The 25,645-nt window shown below is 38.1% G+C and overlaps 1 protein-coding gene across 1 annotated transcript in view; it reads right to left on the reverse strand.

The window, feature by feature from the left end:
* The window catches only part of DCHS2 (dachsous cadherin-related 2), a 251,765-nt gene that overhangs the window by 84,631 nt on the left and 141,489 nt on the right, over window positions 1-25,645 (reverse strand). Inside the window, exons 4-7 of the mRNA XM_045987317.1 lie at window positions 10,921-11,157; window positions 8,385-9,401; window positions 4,999-5,186; window positions 3,400-3,499 (exon numbers count right to left, since the gene is read on the reverse strand). Of these exons, the coding sequence (XP_045843273.1) occupies window positions 3,400-3,499; window positions 4,999-5,186; window positions 8,385-9,401; window positions 10,921-11,157 (1,542 nt within the window). The remainder of the gene's footprint in view (window positions 1-3,399; window positions 3,500-4,998; window positions 5,187-8,384; window positions 9,402-10,920; window positions 11,158-25,645) is intronic.

Consider the following 25,645-nt stretch of genomic DNA (forward strand, 5'->3'; position numbering starts at 1 on the left):
CTGGTATAACAAAATGGCACAGACTCATCTTGTAAAGATTTCCTGTCCAAGACCTGGAGTCAGCCATTTCTTCAAGGATTCCTCGTTCCTTCTGGTGGAACATGGTTTCAGGAGGTTATATTCTGAACCTGAGGGGGTGCTTCCAGGTCAGTCATTGTTTCTGGCCTTTTTCAGTGCACACACTAATGAATGTCATAAGTTCATACTGGTACATCTATTTTTTTTAAGATTTTATTTATTTTTTTGATGGAGAGAGTGAGTGAGTGAACACAACCATGGGAAGCAGCAGGCAGGACGAGAGGGAGAAGCAGGCTTCCCCGTGAGCAAGGGAGCCTGAGGTGGGGCTTGATCCCAGACGCCGGGATTATGACCTGAGCCGAAGGCAGATGCTTAACCAACTGAGCCCCTCAGGAGTCTCCATACTGGTACTTCTAATCAAATTAATTATATGGGTTTTTTGTTAAATAACAGATTCTATTCTTTAATAAAATTTAAACACTTCAAACAATCCAAAAAACTCTTGACGAAGCCTGGAGTTAGTTAGTGGCTCTCTTTTCATTCTTTGTTCCATTTTGATGAGTCATTATCACAAAACAGACACTTTACCAGTCATAGGAAATATAAAGACAAATAAAAAAGAACTCCTGCCCTTAAAAAAGTTAGAAGATAGAGCAAAAAATTATGTAAATCTATTAGTTGTGATTTCTACACTTTGAGCCATTTATTTATTCTTACATGAATACCGTATGAAATTTTTAATTTTTTTTAAGGATTTATTTACTTAGTTATTTGAGAGAGAGAGAGAGAGTGGAGCGAGGGGCAGAGGCAGAGGGAGAAGCAAACTCCTCACTGAGCAGGGAGCCCCATGTGGGGCACGATCCCAAGATCTTGGGATCATGACCTGAGCTGAAGGCAGATGCTTAACGAACTGAGCCATCCAGGCACCCCTACCTACTGAAATTTTCATAAGTGTTATACATGTCTTTTTTTGCATTATATTTATTTCTATTTCTTTTCCTTTCTCTCTCTCTCTCTCTCCCTTTTTTTTTTTTTTTTTAAGAGAGAGAGCACGAGTGGTGAGGGTTAGGGGCAGAGAGAGAATCCCAGACTCCACATGCAGCGCTAAGCTTGGGTGGGGCTCAACCTCACGACTCTGAGATCATGACCTGAACTGAAATTAAGAGTCTGAAGCTCAACCAGGCATCCTACATTATATTTATTTTTACCTTTCTATTTTTTCTTATATTTTGTAGTCGCTTCTATTTAGCAATTGGATGAAGTAAAAGCAAAGGTATGAATAACGTAATATATACCATTATTTTTTTATATTGCTACACCTCAAGTATCATTTTCGAAGCTAATTTTGAGAAAATCAATATTTCAAATATTTGGAAATAGATGATGAACACCCATGAAAACATTTCCAAATTACTCAATTCCCAGAATGTCTTCCAAAAGTTTTAAATAAATAACATAGTATAAGTCCAGCAGAGGATCTGGGTATACCCCCAAATCTCATTCCCCTCCTTCTTCCTTGTAACTAGCCTCTTTTCTAAAGTGGTGGTTTATCTTTCTAGTCCATATATCTGTGAATAATATATAGCCTGGTTTTATTTTCTTCTAGGAAATTCCTTCAGGATTATATCTCAATATATTAATTTCTGTGTGTGTTTGCATGTGTATGTGGGTGTGCAGGCTCATTATCACTGAATATGTTGCCTTTCAGATCTCGTACTCTTCCAAGCATGAACATGATAGGCCTGTTCATTTCTTTCTTCTTTAAGATCTTTCATGAATAATTTGTAATTTCCTACATAAAGGTCTTGAATGTCTTTTTTTGAAATGCTCCTCCTTATGCTCCTAACAGGATGGTCCTGATTTGGTCCTGATAATGTAAAGAGCTCTCTTTAAGAAAAGTATGACAATATTACAAATACAAATTGTCTACTCCCCTTACTCCTTCAAGTGAAGGGACCCAAAACTTAAACTTCATTACTTCACAATAAATCTGCCCCAACACCCTATGGTTTTTCTCTGTTATGATGAGTGAGATTTTTGAAAATCTGCCTCAGTTTTCAAATGCTAGTGATTTGGGGGGTGGGGTGCCTGTGTGGTTCAGTCTGTTGAGTGACAGACTATTGGTTTCAGCTCAGGTCGTGATCTCTGGGTCCTGAGATCCAGCCCTCTGTCAGGTTTGGCGGTTGGCAGGGAGTCTGCTTGAGATTCTCTCTCTCTGCTCTCCCTCTGCCTCCCCCCGCAACAACTCTCTCTGTCAAATAAATAAATCCTTTAAAAAAATAAATAAATGTTAGTGATTTTAAAAAAGAATTTCTTTCTTTCTTGAGAGAAAGAGAAAGCATTAGTAACAAGAAATAACATGTCACATTTCATGACAAACATGTAAAAGCAACAAATATATTTAAAAATAGTGTAAAATGTAATGCTAACTAAAGCTAATCACCAGAACAAATCTGAGGCCTGTGCATTCTAAAAGAAAAACATAAACATGAGCCTTTCTCAATGAAGTTCCAACATACACACAGATACATGTACTGTCACATTTTCTAAGTATGATTTACTCTGACCTTAAGAATATTAAGTCTTCCGGGACACTTGGGTGGCTCAGTGGGTTAATCCTCTGCCTTCAGCTCAGGTCATGATCTCAGGGTCCTGGGATCCAGCCCCATGTCGGGCTGCCTGCTCAGCGGGAAGTCTGCTTCTCCCTCTCCCTCTGCCTTCCCCCCAACTCATGCTCTCTCACTCCTTCTCTTTCTCTCCCTCAAATAAATAAATAAAACCTTTTCAAAAAGAGAATATTTAGTCTTTTTTAAAAAATATTTTATTTATTTATTTGATAGAGAGAGAGATCACAAGTAGGCAGAGAGGCAGGCAGAGATAGAGGGAAGAAGCAGGCTCCCTGCTGAGCAGAGAGGCCGATGCGGGGCTTGATCCCAGGGCCCTGAGATCATGACCTGAGCCGAAGGCAGAGACTTTAACCCACTTAGCCACCCAGGTGCCCCAAGAATATTTAGTCTTCATAGAGATTCATAGATGTTTGGCATTCATTATCATATTTCTTTATACTTAATACCAATTTTGATTTGCTACTACTTTACTTTCAATAAAAGTTGATTTGTATTTCAGATTATTGAACATTATCCATTTAATGTGTATAGTTGGTTGGTTTCTATTTAAGACACAGAAAAATTACTATGATTTTACATTAAACTTTTACATTATTTTTTTTAAATAAGGTGATTCTAGATAATCACAAATGTATTTTGTTTGTACCTGGTGTTATTTTCAACATTAACCATTTTCCCAGAAGATGGCAGAGAGTTGTTAGACAAAAGAAGAAATTTTAAAACCTCCTAAGCCTTTATGAAGGGCGACTTTTACCTGCAGATACTGAATATACAACTTCTGCATTGTTTCCTTCGTCGAAATCCTTTGCAAACACAGTTGTAACCAATATATTTACTGGTTGACCCTCAAGAACCTGTCATTGAAACAAACGCCTTAAAAATTAGTCAGTGAAATTTTAGAAAGAAATACGAACCTTTAAGTGAAAGAACACATTGCTACTAAGCACTTTTAAAACTATGTTAAGACCCACGTGTAACCCAAATATCTGTCATATAAAAGTTATAAAAATGCAAATCCATGAAAAGAAACAATACTATAAATCTGAACAAATTTGGACAAATTCAATTTGAACAACATTTGAACTAATCTTGAGAAAAAACCAAATTGACTAAATAATCGTAGATTTTTGATATATTTTAAGAATTTCTAGCATCTTCTCATGTTTTAAAGGGTCAAAAATATGCTAAAGATAAATATAAGTCTTTATTTCAGGAAACACACCTGATACAGGTAACATACTTCAGGAGTTAACAGGAACTTTCATGGAATATTGAAATGTACATGGGGAGTTGAACTCCCAAGTATAGAGTCCTGCTACCTTACCATGGGATGTTTTAATGATATAAGTGAAAATCAAAATGATACTCTAAAAATACCTTGGTACGATTTTCTTTAAATACAGCTTTGGAAGATAGTTTAAAGTTATGAGCTGTCTCAGTACCTTTTTTGAGTTGTTCAATATGCATATCTGAGCACAATTTGAATATCCAATTCAGTTGGAGCGCAACAGCTGCCAAACTTTATACTCATATAACCCATTCATTAAAAAAGTATAACTACTGGGGCGCCTGGGTGGCTCAGTGTGTTAAGCCTCTGCCTTTGGCTCAGGTCATGATCCCAGGGTCCTGGGATCGAGCCCCACATCGGGCTCTCTGCTCAGCAGGGAGCCTGCTTCCCTTCCTCTCTCTCTGCCTACTTGTGATCTCTGTTGAGTAAATAAATTAAAAATCTTAAAAAAAAAAAAGTATAACTACCTCCAAGATATGTTTATTAATTATGTACATGAACAAATATTCTAATTTAATATGTATACTATAAAACATAGAAAACATGGAAATGAAAAAGAGGAAATCATATAAATATAATTAGAAATTTCGGCAGACGCTACCAAAGATCAAATTTTATAGTCTCTGGTTGCACATATTTCTACTTTAGAGTTACAGATGTTCCCCTATATTTAACTCACCAGCTTAGAGGCGTGTACCAGTTGCCCATAAGGAGCTCTGCACCAAGAGATGCATGCAAATTACTGGGAAGACAATCCACGTCTGAGCATTACTGATAGTGGGGCACAATTATGTTTGTGTACAAAGGAAAAAAACACATTATCATACAACTGGAAGTGTGATCCCAAATTGCACATATAACCATTTCATTTTATTCTTTAATTTGTGGAGCCCTTTTTTTTTTTTTTTTTTTGACATGTACACAATTTTTAGACCTTCTGGAGACATATGCATTGCCTCACTGAGACTAATTTGATAAATTCACACTTTTTACCACAAGATGGTGCTCCAAACAAACGACTAAGATTATTACAAAATCACTGCAAGGCTACTTCACTCCACAAACCTTGATGTGCAGTTCCTCTCCAGGGAGACACTGTGGGAAATATGGCCTGTTATCGTTGATATCAGTCACTGAGACATAAACCACCATGGTGGCGTTCCGTGGTGGAGAGCCATGATCGGTCACTAGGACAGTCACCTGGTGGTGCACCTGAAGCTCGTGATCCAATGCCACCCAACTGATAAATTCACCTAAGGAGCACAGAGAACAAGATGTTGTCACTGGGTACTAGAATGACCCCATCCTAGCTCATTCACAAAAAGGAAAACCAGGCATAAAACTCAGAGTAAATGCATCATTTCTAAGTTGATGTACATTAGCAGTTTGGCTCTACTGTTAAATTTTCTGAAGTTTCTCCTGAAAATGCCATCTCCAATTTGTCCTTCTTTGTATTTCAAACTGTCTGCCATCCACCATCCGAACTAAAAAATGAATTCATGTAAGTAAATGATAAAATACTTCGTGGGAATTTAGTAATAATTTAGAAGATTTAAAATTATAGCATATCCCTCTTCATATTGCCACACAGAATAATGGAAAGCACTTCAGCTCTGATATTGAAAGTTCAGGGTTTGGGTCCCAATTTCTCTACCTTAGACTGGAAGGACCTTTCCCTAGCTACCGGAAACAAATACAATCTTAAATTTTAAAGTCTTTTGTAAGCTGTGCATTATTACAAATGTGACAGTTGTTATCATTACTTTAAAATCAAGCCAAATACCTTCCTGAAAATCAAATTCATTCTACAGGCAATGGTTTAGTTTTTATGGAAATACTTCTTTATGTTATGTTGCAAAACATATGTGTCGCAATGGATAGTGATTTCCTACTATCCATTGCGTTACCAATGGATAGTAACTCAATGTTTTGCAAGCCTTATTTTCCATGCTTTTCCTCAGTTTTCCAGAAACTTCCATCATGGTTCAGCCATGGAAACTCAGCCATAAAATCATAGCTGCCTGTACCTGATACCAAGGACCACTGGAGGCCACATGCTCTCTCCAGACAGCCTAGCTCCTGCTGCAGAGCTCCACCAGCCGTTACTTCCCTCACTATTTATGGAAATATCTATTTGTGAGAAAGTCAATATGAAGTAACTTCCAGCTAACATTACCATTTCTAAGATTGGTTTTGCCCTCTTTGTCCAAATGAAATGATGGTGTGTACAACAAAACAGAGTGAAATCAGAAGCCAAAGAAAGGAAAATTCATGTTTGGGTAAATTGCTAAATTGTTGAGCTGAAATGTGCTATTTACTATGTCCATCTACTTACAAACTACATTTATATAAATGTTTATGAGAAGTGTGATCTGTAACAAAATCACATAACCGGGCACCTGGGTGGCTCAGTGGGTTAAGCCTCTGCTTTCGGCTCAGGTCATGATCTCAGAGTCCTGGAATCAAGTCCCACGTCAGGCTCTCTGCTCAGCAAGGAGCCTGCTTCCCCCACCCCCTCTCTGCCTGCCTTTCTGCCTACTTGTGATCTCAGTCTGTCAAATAAGTAAATAAAATCTTTTTTTAAAAAATCACATAACCAACAACTGCATTTTTAAAGCTCCAAACTGTACTTCTCCTCTGAAAACCCTAAATCCTAAATGGCAAGCAGATTTTTACCTGTTGAACCAACTCTGATTGGCAAGCCACAGGTAGAAAGTCAGTGAAGAAAAGACTGTGACGCTCAGCCTGGACCTGGGCATGGGGGATGCCCCCGCAGGTCTCAGGGGAGCTAGTCCCAGACACCATGCCAATTGCTGAGCATCAGGATGTAGAAATGTGGAAGACAGGCAGGTCTGCCATGCTCTGAAGGGTGCCCTCGACCCCTGTGTGGCCACCCTGTACCTAGCCCTGGAGAACGGGAATCGTTTGTGAGAATGTAGTCTTGCAAACCCCTTCACAGACTTTAACTCTTTCCCCCTCAGAGCAAAACAGGGAGCATGTCAAGAATTATCTCTTCTATTCCTGGTAAGGAAACTGAGCTCTGAGGTTAAGCTACTTGCTTCGAGCCATATAACAATTCTAGGAAAGGACACCTGGTCTTCTGAGGCTGGGCGCTGTACTAATTGTAGGAGAGAGAAAACCATGGGGAAACCAACTGTATTCTTTAACTTTTTTTTTTTTTTTTTTTTTTTTTTTTAAGTCCCAAGTGGAAATAGAAGACATACAAAACTACCTAGCATCTGGAAGGCAGAAGAAAGCAAATCATCCCGCACTGCTATGCAGTTTGTGCCCTGCAGAGGGCTTCCCAGCCTGGGAGTGAATGGGAGCTGAACACTTTGCAGCCTTCCTGGCAAGTCATGTACCCTGGTGTAAAGCTCCATCTACTGGAGGAGGGGGCACCTGTTCTAATTCACACAGCAGGCCCTTTATGAGAAAAAAGGCTTGAAGTTCATCAGCACTGGATTCAAATTCTGTCCCACTATGGGGCAGGGGGTACCAATCACATTCTACAGGTGGTGGCCTCCTCCTATTTCCTTCCAGCTCCATAACCTGGGACATGTTCTTTGAGCTCTCTGAGTCTCAAGTTTCTTCAGCTATACAGTTGCTGTATGAACATATTTCATTTGGAGGTGGTTGCAGAATTAAATAAAATCCCTGTAAATTTCTGCACTATAAATTTTAAAATACAATAGAATTTTAATATTTAAACTCATAATGACCAGGAGAAAAAATTCAGTGGAAATATTTGCCCTTTTCACTATGGTTCCCTTATCAGAATGAGAATGGGGAAAGACATCAATAGAGTGATTTTGCAGTTTTAACTAATGGATTTTTTTCTAGCTTTACATCGATGACATTTATAGTTTATAGAATATTATTTTTTTATTTTTTTATTTTATTTTATTTTTTTAAAGATTTTATTTATTTATTTGGCAGAGAGAGATCACAAGTTGGTAGAGAGGCAGGCAGAGAGAGAGAGAGAGAGGGAAGCAGGCTCCCTGCTGAGCAGAGAGCCCGATGCGGGACTCGATCCCAGGACCCTGAGATCATGACCTGAGCCGAAGGCAGCGGCTTAACCCACTGAGCCACCCAGGCGCCCAGAATATTATTTTTTTTAAATCGATAAGTAAAGTAGAATGGTCGGGGGGAAAATCAGACTCTGCACAGGGATTTCTTCAGTCCAATTCTGATTGTAGCTCTAATTGAGAATAAGAACCATATATTGGCAATATGTGGGTGTGAGGCAAGAGAAGGTAAAATTACAGGTAAAATTACATTACAGGTAAAATTCTATTCAATTTTGTCTTCCATTTTAAAATCACAATTCTCTAATTGAATAAGGTATCTACTAGAAACTAATTTTAACTGCGTGTTTGTAATGTTATCACTAAAAGACTTGAGTTTAGTTCATTTCGACTTTAAAGGAGTAAGTGGAAGCTACAAAATGCTACCTGTATTAGGATTCATCTTGAAGAATTTTCCATCAGACAAGAGGAAATATGACAGCTGTCCATTCTTTCCCGAGTCTCTGTCAATTGCTGTAATTTTGCCTATTACCCCTTGGGGAACAGGACTCTCCTCGACTTTCAAAAACAACACATCATGCAAGAAGGTGGGGGAATTGTCATTCTCATCCAGGACATGAACAATTACTGAAGTGCTCACATTTTGCGACAATCTGTCCTCTGGGATCCAGGCAAACACTCTAAAATTATATGTCTGTGTGGATTCATAGTCAAGCTGTCGCCGCAAATAAATCCAGCCCGTGTCAGGGCGGACGCCGAACACAGAGGAGTCCGTGCTGGGCTCCAGCGAGTACAGGAGGCGCGACGTTGTGCGCTGTGGGCCAAGTGGGAAAGCCTGTATTTGCAGGATCTGGGTCATCAGTGACAGAGACTCGCTGACTTCCACTTGGTAGACCAAGTTTTCAAACGTCAAGGATGGGCTTTGCTCCTGTTCCTCAATCGCGACTGTCAGCACTAACAGGGATGCCCGCGGAGGAACGCCCAGGTCCTGGGCCTGCAGAGTGAGCGTGCACTTCCGGGGCACGGGACCTTGCAGACTTTCATTGAGGTACACCGCCCCCAGCCCTGCGTCGATGGCAAAGATGCTTGGAGTCTGGCTTGCAATCGTGTATCTGATGAATCCGTTCTGCCCACTGTCTTTGTCTTGTGCACGGGCGAGGTACAAGGCTGTGCCGGGCAACGTGGTCCGAGGTATTTTAACGGCATCAGAGGCTTTGGGAAATACCGGGTGGTTGTCATTGACATCAATTACAGTTATGTTGACCTCTGTACTGCTGTAGGCCGGGGAGCTGCCAAGCTGAGCCTGCACTGTGAGCACAACCACGGGCTGTGTTTCATGATCCAGAGGCTTCTGGGTTCGAATGAGGCCCAGCCATGGGTGAATAGAGAACTTTCTGTCCAGATCACCAGAGGAGATTCTGTAAAAAATTGGCTCTGAGGAATCTAAAAAAAAGAGTGGGAGGGGAAAAAAAACAAAACAAAACAAAACAGAAAGAAAAAGCAATCACCTTATATACTTACTGGAATGCACCTACTGGAAACGCTGAAAACTTAAAGCATTAATATGTGCATACATATATATGTGTGTGTATATACATACATATATATTCCAGATATACACTACATCCATGGAAAACAAAATGCAATGACATAACCTCCTCAGCTTTCCACAATCTCCTGAAAAGTGGACACCATGGTCAAGATGTATTAGCAGAAAAGGGTAATGCCCATTGGACAAGGAGCAAAGCACAGGTTTCACTATCTTCCTCTCAATAATTCTGCATTAAGTAAAAGGGAAAGATATTCAGAAAATAATTTGGATGCCTGTTTTACATATTTGGGGAAGCCGGGTTAAGGTTATACTTGGTGCTTCTCGATGATATCTACCTATGAATGGCAAATACCCCCCACAAAGTTTAAGAGAAGGAAAAGAGGACAGAGAATAAGTGGACAGAGAATAGAACAAGATCTTTGGACAAATAATTCATTTCTAGGAATCTACCCTGCTGTGAAACCCTCATAAATCATATATGAATATTTGCTTGAGTATTATTTGGACTATAAAAAATGGCTATAAATCATTCAAATTAATAGCAAAAGGAAAATGTTTCAAAAAAATATCTTTATGTCTAAGTCAAAATACTATGCAACCTTTTTTTTAATGAAACAGAATGATGTCCAGTTACTTGGAAAACTGTCCTCAATATATAAAGTGGACGGTAAAGGAAAGTTTTAAAATAACAAATACAGTAGGATGTATGTTCTCTCTTTTTTTTTTTTTTAGTTTCTTTTTAAATTTAATTTTCCTTTTTTTCAGTGTTCCAAAATTCATTGTTTATGCACCTCACCCAGTGCTCCATGTAATACGTGCCCTCCTTAATACCCACCACCAGGCTCACCCATCCCCCCACCCTTCTCCCCTTTTCACAAAAAAATTTTTAAAATGTGGGGTGCCTGGGTGGCTCAGTCAGTTAAGTATCTGTCTTCGGTGCAGGTCATGATCCCAGGGTCCTGGGATCGAGTCCCATGTCAGGCTCCCCGCTCTGTAGGGAATCTCTGCTTCTCCCTCTCCCTCTGTCCCACACCTTGCTCATTCTCTCTGTTTCTCTGTCTGTCTCAAATAAATAAGTAAAATCTTAAAAAAAAAAAAGACCTAAAAATTTTTTAAATGTGTGTGTATGCACATTTGTGTGTTTGGAGGAGTAGGTTATAGATGTATACTTCCTACATTATAATCATTCTCTATTTTAAACTTTTCAAAAGTATCTGTTACTTTTTTGATTAGGAAAAATTGTAGGATAGAAATAATGTTGAAAGAACAAAGAGTGAGCCACAGATCGTGTGGTCTCCATTCTTTCTGCATGGAGAAAGGAAAAGATTTAGTCACGATTACCCAATGAAGAAAAACACAGGAAGTGTTCCAATAATGGATTTTAACAAGCCACAAGACGTAAGTACTTACTTGAGGACTCTTTTGCTTTCACTGTTCCCACAGGACTGTCTTCAGGTATATCTTCATAAACTGAGAAAGTATACTTAGGCCTTTCAAATTCAGCGGGTGCCAGAGTTGTCTGAAGAATGTGTATAGTGATGTCAGCATTAATGACAGATGTGAGTCCACCACCATCTCGAGCACAGACCATCAACAAAAGTGTAGTAGATTCCAAATGACTAAGAGTTGACGTTAAGTAAATAATTCCTGGGTAGGAGAGAAAAAGAGTCGAAAAACCGAGAACATGCAGTAAATACTAATGAGCAACAATCACCCTGGGTCTGCTAACCTCACTGTGAGGGTTAATTTTATGTCAGCTTGACTGGGCCACAGGGTGCCCAAACATCTGGTCAAACATTATGCTGCATGTTTCTTTGATGGTGTTTTGGATGAGATTAATATTTAAACAGGTAGACTAATTCAAGCAGATTGTCCTCCCTGGTGTGGATGGGCCTCCGTAAACCAGTTGAAGGCCTAAATACAACAGAAAGACTGATACTTCCCTGACAAATGGCAATTTCCCATGCCTGATTCCCTTTGAAATTAGACATTGGGTTTTTTTTCCTGCTTTCAGAATTATACTGAAACATCAGCTCCTCCTAAATCTTGAGATTACAAGCATCAGATTGGAACTACACCATCAGTTCTCCTGGATCTCCATTTGACCAACTCACTTGTAGATCTTGGGACTTGTTTGCCTCCATAATCACATGAGCTAATTCCTTATAATAAATCTCTTTACATCTACCCCTATCTATCTATGTATCTATCTTATTATCTCTCTCTCTCTCTCTCTTATTGGTTTCATTACTAGAGAACCCTAATGCATCTACTTTCCAATCCAAGAGTTTGAGCATATTTGCAAAATTATGGTCCAAATTCCATCAGGTAAGCAATATTTCCCCAGAGCTTAGGGATTAGAGATCCTGCAAGGATATCAGTTCAGCAGTAAACATAAATTGTGTTGCCTTTGTTAGGTCTTAACAACCATATCACCAGCCCAGGATGATGGGATGGCAGAGTATACACCATAATCCAAAATAATCTCAGCTAATGGAGGATTGTAGGGTGATCACAATCTGAGCAGGCATCAGGATCCTAAATCTACAGAATGAAACTAAAATGTCATCCTCTGAGTTATTTGACACCTGACCTGAACTAGATGGTGTAGGACAGCCCTCTTTATTAGCTGGCTCCATCTTTGTTGATGAGAAGATATAATGTTGATGGCTGTGGGTAAGAAAACTTGAATCAGTGTTAAAACCATGGTACAGGGTGGCGTGGGAGGGCTGGGTGTCTCAGTCTGTTAAGCATCTGACTTCAGCCCAGATCATGATCTTGGGGTCCTGGGACTGAGCCCCAAATTGGGCTCCCTGCTCAATGGGGAGTCTGCTTCTCTCTCTCCTTCTGCCCCTCCCCTGCTCACTAGGCTCTCTCTCTCTTTCTCTCTCTAAATAAATGAATAATCTTAAAAAGGAAAAAAGTGCTAAAACCATGGGGACAAGAATGGCAAGTTAGGCTTGTGTACATAGTGTGAGTGAGAAGAGAAGGTGTGAATGGTTAAGTTGGGGAAGGAGCCAGTAATGCTGAGAAAACCCACTATTTAATATTATGAACACCACCCTTTCATGTGCTAGTCTGAAAACATGAAAACAGATATAACATAACCAATTTCAAAAATGAATGTGTTAGTTTTTTTAATGAGAAAGAATGTAGCTGAACTTTGTGGGATCTATCATAATACAGTTGGGCTGTAAGTATAAGTTGAATGAAGGAATACAGTAATTTTTGTCAGTCTATGAGAAGCCAGCCAAAACATCTGAATTGTTGGCTTTCTAGGCATAAAAAAGAGGATAGCCATTCAATTTCTTTCTTTTTTTATGTCAAATCTGTCCTCTTACAGCACTAATCCCTTATTTCGATTTCCATTAGGAATGTAATGAAACATGTTTTACTTCTCTTTGGCATAACACACCATCAGTAACTGAGGTCAAACATCTTGTCCGACCTGCTCTGGGCAGAGTGTCTCCATTTTCTGTAGCCATTCCTTATCTAACATGATTTTAAGTCCTTTCTCTCATGGTTCATTTCTCCTGAACACGCTCCAAGTTGACCGGTGAACACATGGTTCCAGCTACAATGGGACTATTACAAAAAAAGAGTATAAACACTGTTTATTAGAATACTTATAAAATATTAGTGTAACCAAGTATTATTATACCAGGTGTAGCAGCCATATTAAAATTTGGGTTCATACTGATTTGGTGATCCACCAAGCACTCAATGATTATCACAGAAATTTTTTTTTAATTTTTTATTTATTTCTTATTTTTTAATAAACATATAATGTATTTTTGTCCCCAGGGGTACAGGTCTGTGAATCGCCAGGTTTACACACTTCACAGCACTCACCTTAGCACATACCCTCCCCAATGTCCATAACCCCACTCCCCCCTCCCAACCCCCACTCCCCCCCAGCAACCCTCAGTCTGTTTTGTGAGATTAAGAGTCACTTATGGTTTGTCTCCCTCCCAATCCCATCTCGTTTCATTTATTCTTCTCCTATCCTCCTAACCATCCATGTTGCATCTCCACGTCCTCATATCAGGAAGATCATATGATAGTTGTCTTTTTCCGATTGACTTATTTCGCTAAGCATAATACCCTCTAGTTCCATCCACGTCATTGCAAATGGCAAGATTTCATTTCTTTTGATGGCTGCATAGTATTCCATTGTGTATATATACCACTTCTTCTTTATCCATTCATCTGTTGGTGGACTTCTAGGTTCTTTCCATAGTTTGGCTATTGTAGACATTGCTGCTATAAACATTCGGGTGCATGTGCCCCTTCAGATCACTACGTTTGTATCTTTAAGGTAAATACCCAGTAGTGCAATTGCTGGGTCATAGGGTAGTTCTATTTTCAACATTTTGAGGAACCTCCATGCTGTTTTCCAGAGTGGTTGCACCAGCTTGCATTCCCACCAACAGTGGAGGAAGGCTCCCCTTTCTCTGCATCCTCGCCAGCATCTGTCATTTCCTGACTTGTTAATTTTAGCCATTCTGACTGGTGTGAGGTGATATCTCATTGTGGTTTTGATTTGTATTTCCCTGATGCCGAGTGACGTGGAGCACTTTTTCATGTGTCTGTTGGCCATCTGGATGTCTTCTTTGCAGAAATATCTGTTCATGTCCTCTGCCCATTTCTTAATTGGATTGTTTGTTCTTTGGGTGTTGAGCTTGCTAAGTTCCTTACAGATTTTGGATACTAGCCCTTTATCTGATATGTCATTTGCAAATATCTTCTCCCATTCTGTCAGTTGTCTTTTGGTTTTGTTAACTGTTTCCTTTGCTGTGCAAAAGCTTTTGATCTTGATGAAATCCCAATAGTTCATTTTTGCCCTTGCTTCCCTTGCCTTTGGCGATGTTCCTAGGAAGATATTGCTGCGACTGAGGTCGAAGAGGTTGCTGCCTGCATTCTCCTCAAGGATTTTGATGGATTCCTTTCTCACATTGAGGTCCTTCATCCATTTTGAGTCTATTTTCGTGTGTGGTGTAAGGAAGTGGTCCAATTTCATTTTTCTGCATGTGGCTGTCCAATTTTCCTAGCACCATTTATTGAAGAAGCTGTCTTTTTTCCATTGGACATTCTTTCCTGCTTTGTCGAAGATTAGTTGACCACAGAGTTGAGGGTCTATTTCTGGGCTCTCTATTCTGTTCCATTGATCTATGTGTCTGTTTTTGTGCCAGTACCATGCTGTCTTGATGACGATAGCTTTGTAATAGAGCTTGAAGTCCGGAATTGTGATGCTACCAACTTTGGCTTTCTTTTTCAATATTCCTTTGCCTATTCGAGGTCTTTTCTGGTTCCATATAAATTTTAGGATTATTTGTTCCATTTCTTGGATTAAAATGGATGGTATTTTGATAGGGATTGCATTAAATGTGTAGATTGCTTTAGGTAGCATAGACATTTTCACAATATTTATTCTTCCAATCCATGAGCATGGAACATTTTTCCATTTATTTGTGTCTTCCTCAATTTCTTTCATGAGCACTTTATAGCTTTCTGCATATAGATTCTTAGCCTCTTTGGTTAGGTTTATTCCTAGGTATCTTACAGTTTTGGGTGCAATTGTAAATGGGACTGACTCCTTAATTTCTCTTTCTTCTGTCTTGTTGTTGGTGTAGAGAAATGCAACTGCTTTCTTTGCACTGATTTTATATCCTGACACTTTACTGAATTCTTGTACAAGTTCTAGCAGTTTTGGAGTGGAGTCTTTTGGGTTTTCCACATACAGTATCATATCATCTGCGAAGAGTGATAGTTTGACTTCTTCTTTGCTGATTATCACAGAAATTTCTATGTCAGATTGTTACCATCTGTTATTGATGAGCTTTAAAAATTCTTTATTATTAAAGTCTATGCTTGGTTAAAAAAAGAACTCAAATAATACAAAAGTGTCTGCCTCCAGAAATAAATGAAAAGACCCTCTGCCCCTAGTCATCCCTGCTCTCTGGGTATATATTCTTCTAGAGTTGACTCAGTTCCAATTATAGAGAAATTTTTAAAATTTCTCTTATGCACCTCACCCAGTGCTCCATGCAATACGTGCCCTGCTTAATATCCACCACCGGACTCACCCATTTTCCACTCTCGATAATTATGACAATGAAAAGGTTAATGTCTTCCTCAACCATGAGACTGATGCATTGCCTACTGCACTAAGGAGGCACCTTGTCTGCCTCCACTAGACCACAATTTGGTCTTTCCGACTTCAGAGATCTCCTTCTGAACCATTTTTCATACTTGTATTATAATAATCTTCCTAAAATCCAAGTCTAGACATGTCGGTACCTCACCAGGGTTTCAGGGTGAAGTTCAAATGCCTTTTCTATCATTGATCAAATCGTTGGTAAGTGAGCCCTTTTCACTTCCATAGCCTATCTCTGTGCAGTCCTTTTTGTTCCAGACACAGTGAACTACTTATAAATTCCAGGATAGACCTTGCTGTTTTCCATTTGGATTGCTGTACCTGTACCCCTTTTCTAGAACAACTTCTTCATGTTCTCTGACTTCTGGTCACATTTTGAAGCACAGCTCAAGACTTTCCTGGTGCAGGTGACCTTCATATACCCTCCACTTTGTTTTAGATCCACCTTCTACGATCCCACAGTGGCCTGTGTGCACATGCTTATCATAAATTTAACAGGTATTTTAATTAAAGTTTTGATCTCTCTTATTCATTCACATATTCTTCAATTTACTTAATGATTTATAAATAAAATCAAAAGACAACATTTTGAAAATATATAAACAATGATTTAGTATCCTAATAATAAGAGATGTGGCAGGAAGTATTGAGACATGGTCTGGAACTAAACAGACTCATGAACTGTCTGCAGGAGGGAGGGACAGTGACAGCAAGGACAAGAGAAATAGACCCCGACACCAGAAAGCCTGCATGGGGAGGATGAATCCCCATAATATTTGGCTTTGAAAAACAGAGCAGCTGACTTTCATGGGTTCTTATAACCAGTGGAACTTAAAAACTGGAATTTTAAAAAATTAGCAGGCTGGGATCTGGGAGAGGTGGGAGGGTGAGAGGAAACTGAGTTCCCACACTTAAAGAGATAGCATGAGAAAAAAAATGAATGGTTCAACCATTGTGGTAGATTAATACGATAGAATATTAATGTGGCATCTAAAAAGAATGAATATACATGTTTTCATCTAGAAAGACTTTACATGCTACATTTTATATGGGAAAACTACAGAACAATATGTAAAGTATAATCATAAACACTAACATACTTTATTTGTACCCTACACCACCCCCCACACACACGCACAGAAAAATATGCACCCTGGAAAACATGGAAGGATCTGAACAGCAATCAAGAGAGATCAGGGACAGTTAATTTTCTACCTCTTATATTCCTATAGTTCTAACGAACATCTGTGCTATGGACTGAATTTTGTCTCTTAAATATTCTTATGTTGCAGTCTTAACGCCCAGTATGGCTGCATTTGGAGGAAGTAATTGAGGTTAAATGGAGTCATAGGGGGGAGCCCTGATCTTATAGGATTAGCATCCTCATAAGAGGAGACATCAGAGAGCTCACTCTCTCTCTACCATGTGAAAATAGAGAGATGGTAACTGTCCACAAGCCAGGAAGAGCTCTCACCAGGAATTGAATTGGCCAGACTTTGATCTCAGACTTGTAGCTTCCAGAACTAAGAAATAAATTTCTGTTATTAAGCCACCCAGTCTGTGGTATTTTGTTAGAGCAGCCTGAATGGGCTAAGACAACATGTTAATTTATAATTAGAAATATATATATATACACAAATATATATATATATATATATATCCAGAAAAAGAAAATATGTTTGTTACAAAAATATATATACTACCTTCCTATATAGGAAATGGATATAATAGTGAAATGGATATAATAGTGAAGATTGAGACTGGACTTCAATATCTGTGTCTTGAAAAATAACTGCCCCAAACTCTTTTCTAAACATGGGATTCTTATTATATAAAAAGTTTCAAGGATATGTATCAATAGAAAATTTAGAACCATCAAATGAATATATTTAGGAGACCTGTATTTGAGTCAATAAATTGCTGAAGTTATGTCATGCTTTATAGAAATTATCCATATAAAACAGTTTGAACATGTGATTCCCAAGATACAAACAAAAATAATGTTATAGCGGTGCCTGGGTCTCTGCCTTCAGCTCAGGTCCTGATCTCAGGGTCCTGGATCAAGCCCTGCGTCAGGCTCTCTGCTCAGCAGGGAGCCTGCATCCCTCCTCTCTCTGCCTGCCTTCCTGCCTACTTGTGATCTCTCTATCAAATAAATAAATAAAATCATTTTTTAAATGTTATAAGTACTCAAACTACTATCAAAATGTACAACAATAACATAAATTGTGAAATCTAATAAAATAAATATCCGTACTATGGTCATACTGCTATTTAAAAGCATATTATCTTTGGTGAGAATCATCTAGTATTTTATGACCCCCACCACCAGATGAAAGATGAGCAACCAGAAGTTTTCTCCATCCTTATGGTCCTTGATTCCTACAATCTACTGGCTACGTGATGCTCCTTGATTGCTCTTGGATTCCTTCCTTTGGTTATATACGTGTTTGCTGGCTTTTTGTCAGCCTTTCCTAACAATTCCTTGGATTTCAACAGTGGTCTGCCCTCCTTAGGTGTCTAAGATTTCTCTACTAAGTCCTAGGGCTCTTTAGGGTTTCAAAAGATATCCTGTGGCCACTTGCATCAGAATTGCCTGCACTAAACAACCTGAGGGTTTTGAAGGGGCGGGGGTGGGAGGTTGGGGGAACCAGGTGGTGGGTAGTAGGGAGGGCACGTATTGCATGGAGCACTGGGTGTTGTGCAAAAACAATGAATACTGTTTTGCTGAAAAAATAAATTAATTAATTTAAAAAAAAGAAGCATTAAAAAAAAAAAGAATCACCTGCACTACTTCTAAAAACAAGCATTTCAGGCTCTTAGATATTCTGATCTGTACTTGTGGGGAAAGATTCAGGAATTGCATTTTAAACAATCTCCACCGGTAATTCCACTATGCTTTATAATGTTTGAAAACTACTGCTGTATATGATTTTCATAAAAATATTCATATGCTCTTGTGGCTTCAATGGTTTCTTTATCCTAGTGTCTCCCCATGCCCTTTCACTTGAATTAAGTTCTATACCTCTTTCTAGCTAGGTGTTCTCCAGAGCATTTGTCAATTTGACATCAGTCAGATCATCAATCATTTAGTTAAAATTATGTATGACTCAGCCTCTTCCATTAATAAATCAAATTACTCACTATTTCTTAAAATATCCTCAAATTAGTTCCTTCTGTTCTGTATGTCTATTTCCTTAGTAAAACCCAATTAGTTTACCCATGGATTATTACAATAACATATTATTGTATAGGATTTGTTAATTAATATATATTCCCTGTTTAAATTTTCCTGTTCTATAATCCACCTAGCATACCATTCCTAGGGTAAATTTCCTTAAACATCACCATGACAGGCTCATGCTCAAAACCCTCATGTCATTCCTTATTTCCTCTTGTAATCAAGTTTAAACTTTTCTGTCATGCTTTTAAAGTACTTTTTTATTATCATTATTTAAATTCAATTAGCCAACATATCAATATCAACATATCAATAGTTTCAGATGTAGTGTTCAATAATTCACCAGTTGCATATAATACCCAGTGCTCATCACATCATGTGCCCTCCTTAATGTCAGTCACCCTGCTACTCCATCCCCTCCCTCATGTCCCCTTCTGTAACCCTCAGTTTGTATCCCGGAGTCAAGAGTTTCTCATGTTTTGTCTCGCTTTCTGATTTCTTCCCATTCAGTTTTTCTCTCCCTTCCCTATGATCCTCTGCCCTCTTTCTTATATTCCACATATGAGTGAAACCATATGATACTTGTCTTTCTCTGATTGACTTTATTTCATTTAACATAATACCCTGCAGTTCCATCCATGTCGATGCAAATGGTAGGTATTCATCCTTTCTGATAGCGGGTAATAATCCCTTGTATATATAAACCACATCTTCTTTATTCATTCATTTGTTGATGGACATCTTGGGTCTCTCCATAGTCTGGCTATTGTGGATATTGCGGCTATGAATATTAGGAGGCAGATGCCCCTTTTTTTCACTACATCTGTTTCTTTGAGGTAAATATTCAGTAGTACAATTGCTGGGTCGTAGGGTAGCTTTAGTTTTAATTTCTTGAGGAACCTCCATACTGTTTTCCAGAGTGGCTGCACCAGCTTGTATTCCCACCAACAGTGTAGGAGGGCTCCCCTTTCTCCACATCCTCACCAACATGTTTTTTCCTGTTTTGTTAATTTTTGCCATTCTAACTTTTACAAGGTGGTATCTCATTGTGGCTTTCATTTGTATTTCCCTGATGACAAGTGACATGGAATATTTATTCATGTGTTTGTTGCCCATTCGTATGTCTTCTTTGGTGAAGTGTCTTTTCTTGTCTTCTGCCCATTTCTTGATTGGATTATTTTTTTTGTGGGGGTGTTGAGTTTAATAAGTTGTTTATAGCTCTTGGATACCCGCCCTTTATCTGATATGTCATTTGTAAATATCTTCTACCAGGTTTCCTCTTAGTTTTGTTGACTCCTTCGCTTTTTGTGCAGAAGCTTTTTATTTTGACAAAGTTTCAATAGTTCATAGGGACGTGTCTTGCAAGAAGTTCTTGTGGTCAAGATCGAAGAGGTTACTGCCTGAGTTCTCCTCTAGGATTTTAATGGATTTCTTACTCACATTTAAGTCTTTCTGAATCCATTATTTTTTAATAAGCTGAGGTGTCTATTAAAAGTTGAGGGACAAGGGGTGCCTGGGTGGTGTAGTCAGTTAAGCATCTGACTCTTGGTTTTTGCTCAGATCATGATTTCAGAGTCATGGGATCAAGCTCTGAGACATTCTCTGCCTGGATTCTGCTTGAAACTCTCTCTTGATTCTGTTTTGAGTTTAGAATTTATGATTTATATTTTCATATTTTAAGATACAGTGATTACTTGGCTCTCATTTTTTTTTTCATGACACTTGCACATTACCATTACCCACCAGTGCAAGGGACAAACTTTAACTTTAGAAAAATAGAACTTGATTCATTTACTGGTTGTTCATGAGCTCTGGTTATTTTATGCTTGAATTACTGAGTGTTTGGATTTGTACATACCAATTATAATGTGCATAATGTTTGTCTATGTTCTTTACCTTTGTCACTTATTATTTAAATAGAGAAAAGTATTGGGATGAAATATGTTTTAATTGATAGACTAATTAAAGAACTTAAAGACAAAGGTCCTCTCTTAATTAAAATCTAACACACATATAATTCTATTAATTAAGCAACACTGACTTTCAAACTCTAATATCCTGAAAAAGATGAGATGCTCTTAACCAAGGTGGTCATTCATAGTCAGGAAATAACCTGTGGGTCACCATTAGACTTATAAACTATGGGATAGTTAAGAACAAAAACAAGTAAAAGGAGCCTCTGGGTGGCTCGGTAAGCATTTAGTTCTTGATATCAGCTGAGATCTTGATCTCAGAGTCTTGAGTTCAAGCCCTGCACTTGGATCCCTGCTGGACATGGAGCCTACTTCAAAAAACAAACAAACAAACAAACAAACAAACACAGAATCATAATCATCACCAAACATGGAGTCTGTAAGTGTGGTTTTCTCAAAAACAGAGACAGACCAAAAACTATGGGTTGTCCATACCAATATCTTTTTGGTTATTGATTTTTATGATGCCTTTCCTATATTCAGTTTGTGAGAATATAGACACTCAGTAAATAAGGGACATTATGCTATCTATTTCATACACAAATCTGGGTTACTAAGTTGTAGTGGCTGAAAGGAATGGAATGGACTGAAAATTTTGTCTCATAATGACAATGAAAAGGATTCTTAAGAAAAACATAGCCATTTTGGAAGATTCCACTAAATTTTATGCAGTCAATTGAGAAGAGCAAATACATCAGGAGATAATTTAGTATTTCAGAGAGGCTTATACAAGAAGCCACAATGAGAGATCATTTTTCTATCTTATTTAGTTGAGACAATAAAACTCTATCTTAGCTTTGTGTTTAGTTTAAAAGGAAAAAAAAAGCATAATAATGGAAGGAGACTTAAAAGGTTCAAAGGGAAGTCCAAGAGGTAAATTCAAGTGTCAGGTTTATTAAACTGTTTCCCTCAGCCAGTCGCTAAGACTCAAGGTCCTTTATTCTCTTAATTTGCAGATGGACACAAAAGCATCTACTTTACTTATACCATAAGTTAATGTAAGGCTCAAATAGGCAATATACGGAAAAGATATTGAAGGGTGTTATCATCCGAGACAGAGGAATAAGGGACAGATGATGGTTCCAGGAAAGTGTTTAAGTCCGGTTCTGCCACTTACTCACTGTGTATCCTTAGTCAATTCACTGAATCCCTTTCACCCTCAATTTCTTTCTCCACTAAATAAGGGAGCTGAATTGTGGTGTTCGCAAAAAATCTGTGGACTTATACTGGAAAAATTAATAACAAAACTCCCAAATATGCTTTTGTTTCCTACAAAAGCAACACATACTGATTGGGTTTTGTAAGTAATTTTAGCCTCTGTCTTACAAATAAAAGGAAGTCATTATTTATTTATTTATTTATTTTGGCATGAGGAGGCTTACATCCCTTATGGAATGAGATGTGGTTTTAATTTATTAGCTACATATCAGAACGTTCTAAATGTAGTAAAGTGGCAATCATGAAGAATTATGAGAACCATTACATGATATGAAATGTGAGCTTAAAACTAACATTAGAAAAAGATCTGCCCTTGAAATAAAGAAAAACAGAGTCTGCTATATTACTCACAGCCCACGTTAAAATCCACACATCCTGTACAAACAAAAGATTAGAACCAAAGGCATAGCTGCCTTTAACTCACTCAGTTACCCTTTTAATTACTTGTTCTTCTGTAATTCTAAACTTGGATTTTGTTTGAGTACACAATTAAACATAGAACAGATAATAGGCAAGGCAACATAAGCTTTCATTGTTAAGTTCTCTGAGAACAGGAATTTTTATCTGTCTTACTGACTGATGTATCCCAAATACTTCAAACGGTGACTGGTATATAATAGGTATTGAGTAATTATGTCTTGAAAGGATGAACTTGCTTCCATTTTCTGCCTTGAATAGATAAGCTACACTCTTTAGAACTTTAATTGACTTTTCTTCGTATCATTAACTTGCTTCTATAAAGAGAGGTAAACCAGAAGAATTTAACCACAGGTAGTCCTAGCAAAAGAGGTTGTGGGTTACTGTAAATGACCAACACAAATGTCTGAAATCTGACACCTTAAAATAATCTGAGTTAGCAGTAATGTTTGCTTCGGTGTAAAAAATAGGACAAACACAAAAGCTAAAGAACTACTCTTTTCATGCTACTAAAGAGAATACTTCAAACAACGTAAGAAAAAAAATCTACATACAGTTCATAAAATGGGATTAAAAACATAAAAAGAGCTATTAATAAATATGACTCTTGTGTTTCCTTCTTTTAAAACTCAAAACAGTGTGGTCTGTCTCATGCCCACATCAAAGGAACCCAACCAACAGAGAATAAGAGAGATGAAGGCTCAGTTCAATATCTCTCTCCTGGTGCCTAAGCACATTTTACAAAAATGTTCTTTGAACCAACAACAAACTTAGAAAACCAGAAACAGAACAGGAAGATAAACCCACAAGAGAAAACAACCATGACATCACCACACCCCCTTCAGTTTTCTCCAAAACATTTTTCTTTCCAGATGAACACAGAAAGTCAAAGAGCTCTATTTTTAAAGCATGAGTCTTGATTGTGGCACAAAAAGATCAATGGGCAATCTCTTGGCTTCAGAAAAACATAAGCCTATAGCACGAAGTGTATAAGCTTAGAAAACAGCATGTCTGATAGAGGAAGCATCAAAATGAAAGGATGAATGAGCCAGTGAGCAAATGAATAAATGTCTCTAAGAGAGATCCTTAGAGTAATTCACAAAGGAGTGACAATGTATAAATTAGCTCATCAATTCTCAATATTCTTCTCATATAAAAATATATAGCTATACATCTATATAATTATTTAACCATATATAAATGCAAATATATTTGGTATACTTAGCATATATATCTAGAAAAATGCTAACCAGGAGGAGTTTGGGAGAATTGTGAGGAAAAGTGGAGGTGAGCCATAGGATTACCTACCGCACTCTAACACAGAAAGAAGGTTCTATTTTATTTTATTTTATTTTATTTTTCAAAAGATTTTATTTTTATTTATTATTTGACAGAGCGAGACACATCAAGAGTGGGAACACAAACAGAGTGAGTGAGAGAGGAAGCAGCAGGCTTCCCACCAGGCAGGGAGCCTGATGTGGGGCTTGATCCCAGGACCCCGAGATCATGACCTAAGCCAAAGACAGATACTTAACAACTAGCCACCCAGGAGCCTGTGGAAAGAAGATTTTAAATGAAATTTTGCTCTGTGTTATCAATGACACTGCCTAGCAATTTCTTAAGAATATATAATAAGGATTTAAATCACTTTTCAATTATTTCTAGCTGTCATTTATTAATTTGTTCTACAAATATATATTGATAGAGGCAATTTCTTGACTCTGCATTTACACTGGCAGCCTCAGTAAAGACAGATCTTACAGCAGAAGGAAGAAAGTCCAGCTTTGTATAGGTTACAGCAACAACAACAACAACAAAACAGATCCAGAAGAAGAAAACCATATTCCAATACAGCAACTTGTTCTACTCTTTGAGAACAACCATTTGATTAGCTTTTTTGACAGGGCCTTACTACCACTACAGAAGCCTTACTACTACGGATGATATAGAAAATGTAATTATCATATGATCTCCCTGATATGAGGAATTCGAGAGGCAGAGTGGGGGGTTTGGGGGATAGGGAAGGAAAAAATGGAACAAGATGGGATCGGGAGGGAGACAAACCATAAGAGACTCTTAATCTCACAAAACAAACTGAGGGTTACTGGAGAGATGGGGGTATGGAGAAGGTGGTTGGGTTATGGACATTGGGGGGGGGTATGTGATATGGTGAGTGCTGATGACTCACAGACCTGTACCCCTGGGGCAAATAATACTTTATATGTTAATAAAAACAATTAATAAAATATTACATTAAAAAAAAGAAAAAGTATTCAGAGCTGCAATCAGTCAACAGATGAACTTGAATTCAACTGTTCAAACTGAAGACTACATGTTGACTGGGCAACTTTTTCCCATAGCTAGTTGTGATGCTGTTTAATTCCCTTCTAAAGATTAAAGTAAAGCATTACCAGGCCTCATGAATTTCTCATGAGTTGTGATTAAGTGCAACCAAATTCTGAGCACTGTTAGAAAAACGTCTTCAACCTAAATGAACCGGCATCAAAATTGCCAACAATAATAACCCAAGGCTACTTCCATTACGAATTTGGTCTTTGCTTTAAAAAAAAAAAAATCATGATATTTCCCTAGATAATGACCCATGTAAAGCGTTCTCCTTGATTAACAATGGCATTTGTCTTACAGCCCGGGCCAAGAATGGAAGCCTGTGGCTTCCCGAAGCCAGTGCAACAGCAAGAGATCTCTTCTAAAAACAGAACACAGTACAGCTCATTCTTCAAGCCCTTCCACAGAAAACTAGACGATGAGCATGTTGATGTCTTTTAAAAACAATCTACTAAATGTTTTTAGATTGTGTGCCCTGATTACTGGCTGACCTATATATTTTTGGCAATGCTCATGTCCTAGAGGGCCTGACAATTCGACAAGGAGTTTAGACAGATTTTGAAAATGCCAAGATAAGCAGACTAATTTCCTTAAAAAAAAAAAAGTATTTTCTTCTGATCTTTGAAATGTTAAAGGAGCCACATCAATGGATTATTTTGAGCAAGGAAAATTCTGCCTTATTGAGACTGCCGTTGTAAACAACTGATCCCCCATTCACACACATCAGATGCAAGTACACCTTCCAAGCAAGAAGCAATGACTCTGCACCTACTGGGGTTGGGTGAGAAGCCAAACTAACATGGTAGATAAGATTTGCCATGTAAATTAGTGATTGTTGTGAGC

This window comes from Meles meles, chromosome 2, assembly GCF_922984935.1.
Source record: "Meles meles chromosome 2, mMelMel3.1 paternal haplotype, whole genome shotgun sequence".
In the NCBI taxonomy this organism is placed as follows: Eukaryota; Metazoa; Chordata; class Mammalia; order Carnivora; family Mustelidae; genus Meles; species Meles meles.